Source organism: Triticum dicoccoides, chromosome 6A, assembly GCF_002162155.2.
Source record: "Triticum dicoccoides isolate Atlit2015 ecotype Zavitan chromosome 6A, WEW_v2.0, whole genome shotgun sequence".
Classification (NCBI taxonomy): Eukaryota; Viridiplantae; Streptophyta; class Magnoliopsida; order Poales; family Poaceae; genus Triticum; species Triticum dicoccoides.
Window position 1 is genome coordinate 460,547,966 of NC_041390.1, and position 7,374 is coordinate 460,555,339.

A 7,374-nucleotide genomic window follows, 5' to 3' on the forward strand; every position below is an offset into this window, starting at 1 on the left:
AGAACTCAACTGCGGATTAGCAACCAACATCGTGGGATAAACTTTGGCATGCACAGCTAATAGTCAACTGAAATCAAGAGGCGGCACCATGCACCATACGAGAGGTAGATGCCATCTCCGTGACACTTGTAGGTGCAACATAAAATCCCTCCCAACACAGCTGAAATTCGCACCCAACATGAGCAACGAAGGCGGAGAATCGGAGAGAATGGACCAGGGTTGATCGAGGATGAACTCGTGGAGCAGAACTATGCCACATCACGCCGCCCAACCCAAACCCAAGGAGAGAAATGGCATCCACGGGCGTTGTCAATGCAACAACACATTAGCACTACAACATTGCAACACCGTTGAAATATTTTGATTGACCCCATGACAAGTCGTAACTGTACGTAAGCTGTGACATTTCCGAATGCAGAATGACATGCAACATTCTTTTCATAGGCCAGCAACAGCAAACTTCATAATCTGTGTTCAAATATACGATCTCCTGTCTAGTAGTACGACCGGGCACATGCACGTTAGCAGCAATATATATCAGCACTACATGATACAGTAGTATGTTTTCGTAAAGCGAAGCACCAACAGACCTAGCGCTACTCTGCCAGTCTTGTGTTCTAGTAATCCATTGGCTCAGTTATTTCTGCGTCAAAATATATACTTATGCCCGTAATTTGCGCGCGCCTAAGCAGCGTGCACTCCGAAGAGCTTAAGCGCCCCGAAGGTGGTGGCCATGGCGAGCCACCCTCCCACGAGCACCCGGGCCCCGGACCGCACCGCGCTGGCGCCGCCCAGGTACGCGCCCAGCACGCCGAAGCCGGCGAGCCCGACGCTGCTCGCCGTGCACACGGCCGCCACCCTGCCCGCCCACGCCCGCACGAACCCGCCGCTCAGAAGCGGCAGCGCGCCGCCCGCGGCGAACGCCAGGGCCGACGCCCCCGCCGCCAGCGTCGGGCTCGGCAGGTTGCTCCTGTCGCCGCTGCCTCCGTCGCCGTCCTGGCCGCGGCGGGTGCGCTTGATCTGGGCCACCTCGATGTCGTACTGCGCGTAGACGGACACGTACTCGCCGATGGCCATGCTGCAGGCGCCGGACACGAGCCCCGCGACGCCCGACACGAGCATCGCGCGCCTGGACTCGTTGACGGCGCCGACGCCGATCATGAGGGAGGCCACGCTGACGAGGCCGTCGTTGGCGCCCAGGACGGCCGCGCGGAGCCACTGCGCGCGCGCTGCGTAGTTGACGCCGTCGCCGCCCGGGCTGCCGCCACCCGCCTCCACGTCGGCCGCCGCAGGGCTGATCTCTTCTTGCTTTGGCTTGGCGAGGGACTTGGGTGCGGCGTCCGCGGCCGCGGGGACGTGCGAGCTGAGGTCGGCGGGAGCCATGGACGCAGCACACCACTGGTGCAGTGAGAGGAGGAGCTCTGGCACTGAGGTGTGCAAACGGGAACCTGGACTGGAGCGTGGTAGCCACACTCGCGGCGGCCGGGGTATTTATAGGGAAACTAGCTCAGCGTGATGATTTTTTTTTCTTTAGCACTGCAAATAAAATGGAACGACATGTGGCCACACACGGAGATCAAACTTTCTGTGTGTCGCATGCCTTCGGCGGGTATTATATGGGCACTGCAAAGAGTTTTGATTCGAAATAGCGAGTTTCCTTCTTTTTTTTCTTTATTAATAGATCCAGAGACGTGGTGCGACGTTTTATTTCTCTCTCAGTTGAACGTGGTGCGACATCTGGGGGCGCTCGAGAACACTTCGGGCCGGGTGGGATTCCATTTCCACTAGAGGTCTAGAGTAAAAACGGCACGTTTGTAACACGTAAAAGCATACATCCATTCATTTGGGTGTTTGCGCTCCACTGCGAAACTTTCGTCCGGAGCATCCCATGAAAAATTTCGACGAATCCACAAAACTGGGAAAGAAGGGCGTGGTAACCGTCGTCCTGACGCATCATAGCATCAGTGACTTTTGCGGCTCTGTCATTTCGCTTGTTTTGTTCCAGTCACTCCACTCCTATGATACACAAATGCGAACAGAGGCATCAACACAACCGGCCACCAACTTACTGGAGGATGAAACTTGTGTGCAGATGTGCTCATGTTATCCGTCTAAAACTGTCGACTCACAGCTCAACGTTTTCAGGAAACATTTGCGTTATCCTCTAAGTTTTCGTTGGAGTGGATGGAGCGCGTTCTCACTCAAAACAAGCAAAAAGGATGATGAAGATGATTCCTGCCGTTACTTTACTCATTTACAGAGACGCGTTTGCTCTCAAGAAAAGGGCAGATGCCACAAGGGAGATATGATGCACGTAGGCCAGGCTGAAAGCAGAAACTCCAACGTTGCAAGCAAGCTCGAAGCTGCCATTTTCATTCTAGCAGTGCGCTTTACAGATAACGGGAGAGCACACGAGGGGGGCTGGGCCAGTCGCAAAGCAATTCATGGTTTCATACTGCCGTGCACAGAAATTTCAGCTCACGACATCAAAGATCCAGCGCACCAAGAGCACTAGTACAAAGAGCTGACATGGAACAAATAAATACTCCCTCCGTTCTGAATTACTTGTGCAGGTATGGATGTATCTAGATGTATTTTAGTTTTAGATACATCCATTTCTGCGACGAGTAATTTGGAACAGAGGAAGTAGTTCAGTATGATGATGATTATATATATAATTCCGAACACACACCAGTGGGTTTCCAGCAACACGAATCCAGACGGTTTTGCTTTTATACAAAACACTATCAACAGAGGCGGATCATGAGACTGCTTGAGTTTGAGAACGAGTTGAGTTGCCGTAACAAGTGCCAGTTGATGGTTATATACATAGCTCATGGAGATATCCTCACTCCTCAATACGGACTACCGATCTTACCGTGTAATAGTATCCTGTGTGATTGGCTGATTGGGAGCCTTCGTCCATTAGGTTAGGATCTATCGAATGAATCTTGCATTCTAGATCTACTACGGGAGAGCAGGTTCTCCTTTATATCTTTGAAAGATTCAAGCTCCTCGAATGCATCAGACGTTCTACGGGACATGAACGAGCTGGTGTTGCCTGCTTCAGTAGATTCGGCCCTTGATGTAAGAGATGAATTGCTAGGATCTCGCAACGGACGTGCAGACCTCAGCAGATGGACAAGATAGCCAACAGCAGCATCTTGCGATTTATGGGAGGACGTACCCGACTGGTCCTCCCTACCACCACTGCTCCTGTAAAGTGCATGTCATGGAAGCACATCAAATTTTGCTGATCAATAAGATTTATTAAACAGGGTTAAGAAAAGGCTCTCAAGTACTAAACATCACATAACATACACATGTAGCATATACTGCTTATAATTAACTAACTGGATACCCAGGTCATGAACCACATGGAAATATCAATTTGAAGAACTCAAACATACCCAGGTCTGGAATCAGGTGCATCGACATCATCCACAGCAAAAGGAAGATATGCATCATCAGTATCATCCTGTGTAGACAGTCTGCTTGAACTTCTTGAAATCCCATGTCGTGGGGAACCACTAGAGGAGAAAACACCTGAGAACCTACCAGATTCCTCCCTACTGTCCTTAGTCTGCATATAAGCCAAAAGATATAGACTTAGCAAGCATGAAATCTAGTCTATCAACTTTGGTTTATAGAGGGCAATGGAAAATGAAGGCTAAGACTCATATGCTGCCCATCATAGGTGTGAAGAGTGGTGACCCGTTTGCCTGTCACTTTTGACATAAAACTTTACCAACATCCAAACATCCCCACACTTGCAGTACACAGGTTGTGGACCATGTGAAAGATAAGAAGGAAATGCCCATAATATGTCAGTATTAGGTTCTTATAAGATGTGGCCCACAAATCAGTTAGCAGAAATGGAGTGGACACACAAGTTATTTTGGGTACACTAAATACTGATTTATGAAGAAGATGTGCTTAGAAAACTCAAGCAGGTGCACCTACTGGTATTGCTTGTACAAGAACGGCTAAGACACCAGGCACTCCACGGTCATTACACCAACAGGAGTTGAACTCTGGTACTCCAAACATCATAACTCAATTAGAGTAGGCGGGTTTATCTCTCATGCGGCCCCACCAACTGAGACTGGGAGATGCTCAGTTATGAAGACGACGTGCCGATTTGGCTTATTATATTTCTTTAGCAACACTTTGATCTTAAATGCAAGTGGTCATGAATCTTGATCATAGTGAATTGGCCTAAAAAGGCAAATTCAGAAAGAAGAACTTACTGTTTAATTCAACTCATTGAAAAAAAAAAACAAGGACATAAGATTAGAAATAAAATCTTAGAAATCCACTGATTTCTGATGTGAACACTATGTTTGTCAGCTATCGGCATAGTGATTTCCCGTATCAAATATGAATATAACAAGTTTCACATCTATCTTGGTAGAGTTATTTCCAATCCCAGATATGAATACTGCAACAAAATTAAGATTTTCAAGTTTTGACATATAATGATACAATAACACTCTCACCAAAAGTTGACAACCAATATTTCACTACGACCAAGTATGTGTAATGCATAGACTAATTTATGAATTGCATCAGGGATACAGAGGGGGTCTATTGGAAAAGGGCGAGCTTAAGCAAATTTACTCAATAAGGAGTTTTCTTACTTCGCAGGGCCTTATAAAACTAGCAGCCAGGATATAAAATGCACCAGAGGTCCTATAAGTATCACAAGTATGTCAAGTTGGTCCTAAAAGTATCAAAACACATATTTCAGGAACTTGTATATTTTGGGGACCCAAATATGCATCTTCATACGATTAGGTCTAACCGACTAAGGTTATTTAGTCTGGACAGGTTTGATCTACAAAGAACCAGGAGAGGTGTGTCATTTCCAAAATAAGAAATTCAAATAAGTAAAATAACATGTCAGCCTTCGAGCAATTCTAGAGAACTCTATGCTCCAATCGCGGTGTGTACGTAGTACAGATTGACAATAAGATAATCATTAGTAATTAGACAAAATTCAGTAAAAAGAAGGTGTCGGATGCTACAGCACCCTAGGTTATAAGATTATGAAAATCATATCATACCAAGTGCCAGTCTGGAGTGATACAAATTATGCCACTACAACTATCGGGCTAAATGTTCGAGAAATAATATCAGGCTAAATTAAACAAGTTATGTATTGGTTCTCAAACAAATAGCTGTACGCTAATACTAAGGCTCTAACGGCACGCTCTTTGCGCTGAAATCATGTATATGTTTAAAAGAGAATAATAGACTAAAGTGTAGGCTCCTGATCTTGTATAGGAGTACTACCGAATTGGTCAAGGGGAGATTTATCAACATAACTTTATGGTTGGGTGCATGTGTTCCCGTGGCCTTTCGACTTTAATGGGACTACTAAAATTACCAAGATTCCACCCTTTACTTGACAAAACATCATATCAACCACCCTTATAGACCCCAGGCTGCGTTTTGGATACCATACAATCTGAACTGTCCTTGAGTTTTCAGTTATGCACACAAACATCATCAGTTAAGCATATGCAAATGCGAGGAATCACCTTTGGAGCAGCAGGCAAGTTAGCGTAGAGATCGGCCATCCGGAGCCCCTCTGCCTTCCGGGATGAGCGGCCGCTCTCTGTGAGTGACTCGTGCGACCGTGCCTCTCCTCGCACGCTCTTGGGTGAAGGTGGAGGCAGCATGAACCCCCTGCTGGGATCGGACATGTTCCGATACTGGACAGGGCCCCTCCCTCCGCCCGCTTGCGGTATGCTCATTGGCGCGGTCTCCCCGCTCAGCCGCGACTGCAGGTAGCCGCCACCGAACGTGGGAGGAGATGGCGTGGGAGAGGCCGCGTACAGCGTTGGGGGCGGTGAGAACTTGGCGTGCTGCCCGGGCGACTGCGGCCAGTAGGCACCAGCAGGCGACGCCCAGCTGTTTGGGCGCCGTGAGGGCAGCGGCAAGGCCGAGCTGGCACCCTCTGTGAGCGAGGACGGGAAGGAGCGCATAGGCTCCGCTGCCGGGCTCCCGACGTAATCGGTGATGAGCATGGCGGAGGAGAGAGACGTGATCTCGAAGTTGTAGGCGGCGAGGGTGGGGAGGTACTGGACGGACACGACCAGGCGGCCGAGGTGGGTCTCGACGGCGGGGAAGCCGCGGGTGCGCATGGCCGCCTCGTCGGCGCGGGAGAAGGGGGCGGCGAAGGAGCCGACGCGGTGGCCCATCTCGTAGTTGTAGCCCTGGCCGGAGGCGCAGAGGGTGCGGAAGACCCGGTACGCCGGGAGGAGGCGGAGCGTGGTGTAGAGCGACCTGAGCAGCGTGATGCAGCGCTTGTAGGCCCTGTTGACGGCCAGCCCTTCCCCCGCCTCGGCGGCCGCCCTCTCCCCCGGCGCCCAGGGCTCGCACGCCACCGTCCACCTCTCCACCACCTCCTCCTCCTCCCCGCCGGCCGACGGGGCCAGGTACACGTCCACCACGACCGGCTCCCCGAGGGCCGGCTCCGGGACGTGCTCCGCCGCGGGCGGCCCGTGGAGCGGCAGGTGGAACCACCGGTCCCGCCTCCGCACCGCCGCCGACGCCGGCGCCGGCGCGATCGGCCGCGGCGCGCGCGCGGCGAGGATGGCGTGCAGCGCCTTGAGGTGGAACTGCGGCACCATCAGCTCCGCGCCGGACCGGCCGCCGCCGCCGCCACCGCCAGAGTCCGACAGGCTCGCCATTGCGACCAGTCTACTGCTACTCCTCCCTTCCGCAACTCCGCGGCAGTCAACCCCTGTTCCCCGCTGCTACTCTGCTGCATGGCTGGGGCGCGCGCGGCGGTACGGCCGCGTAAATCTGGGCTCGCTGGCGCGCCGGGGGCGATCGGATTGGTTGGAGAAGGCGGATCCGCGCACGACCGGGGCCGGGACCTGCCTGGCTTGCTCGGGAAGGAGGAGGAGGAGTTCGGATATGTCGTTCGCTCGTTCGTTTTGGCGTGCGCGACCGTGGGGATTGGGGAATTCGGTTCGTGGTTTTGAATCGCGCGAATGGGTGGTCGCTGTTGGCGTCCGTCACGCCGCAATCAGTTTCGTTTTAGGTGCCGCGACGAAGGCATCTCATCATCACCACTTCACCACTTCCAATGATTTGCGTTGCGATAAGAAGACAGACTCTTTCTCTCTCTATTTCATTCAAAAGAAAAGAGTCAAAGGTAGTTTTGCCAAATTTTGTCGAATTTGGGTTGGTGAAGGGTAAATTTTGGACCGATGATGATAAGAATTAGTAAGATGCGGCTGCTGTTGGCGTGGCTGTGCCGTGCACGTACGTTGGCCGCGTGCACGTTTGGGGCTTGTTTGATGGAGTGGAGAAGGAAGGAAGGAAGCTTTGAAGGGACGGCTGGATAATAATATTTCCTTC

The 7,374-nt window shown here is 51.3% G+C and overlaps 2 protein-coding genes across 2 annotated transcripts; both read right to left on the reverse strand.

The window, feature by feature from the left end:
• Positions 1 to 437: 437 nt before the first annotated feature.
• On the reverse strand, positions 438 to 1,445 carry LOC119317279 (vacuolar iron transporter homolog 2-like). The gene has a single exon (XM_037591707.1). It carries the CDS (start codon positions 1,381 to 1,383, stop codon positions 685 to 687), a length of 699 nt encoding a protein of 232 aa, XP_037447604.1. The 5' UTR covers positions 1,384 to 1,445; the 3' UTR covers positions 438 to 684.
• Positions 1,446 to 2,647: 1,202 nt separating this feature from the next.
• LOC119317278 (autophagy-related protein 13a-like) lies at positions 2,648 to 7,015 on the reverse strand. The gene is made up of 3 exons (XM_037591705.1): positions 5,544 to 7,015; positions 3,411 to 3,583; positions 2,648 to 3,216 (listed from the first exon to the last, which is right to left on the reverse strand). Exons 1-3 carry the CDS (start codon positions 6,696 to 6,698, stop codon positions 2,931 to 2,933), a joined length of 1,614 nt encoding a protein of 537 aa, XP_037447602.1. The 5' UTR covers positions 6,699 to 7,015; the 3' UTR covers positions 2,648 to 2,930.
• Positions 7,016 to 7,374: the final 359 nt, after the last annotated feature.

Excerpts from the sequence above, each read along its gene's own strand:
- LOC119317278 (XM_037591705.1), bottom strand. The coding sequence starts at position 6,698 with ATGGCGAGCCTGTCGGACTCTGGCGGTGGCGGCGGCGGCGGCCGGTCC. Across the intron at positions 3,584-5,543 it reads ACTTGCCTGCTGCTCCAAAG|ACTAAGGACAGTAGGGAGGA; the intron begins GTGATTCCTCGC and ends GCTTATATGCAG. Across the intron at positions 3,217-3,410 it reads GCACCTGATTCCAGACCTGG|GAGCAGTGGTGGTAGGGAGG; the intron begins GTATGTTTGAGT and ends TGCACTTTACAG.
- LOC119317279 (XM_037591707.1), bottom strand. The coding sequence starts at position 1,383 with ATGGCTCCCGCCGACCTCAGCTCGCACGTCCCCGCGGCCGCGGACGCC.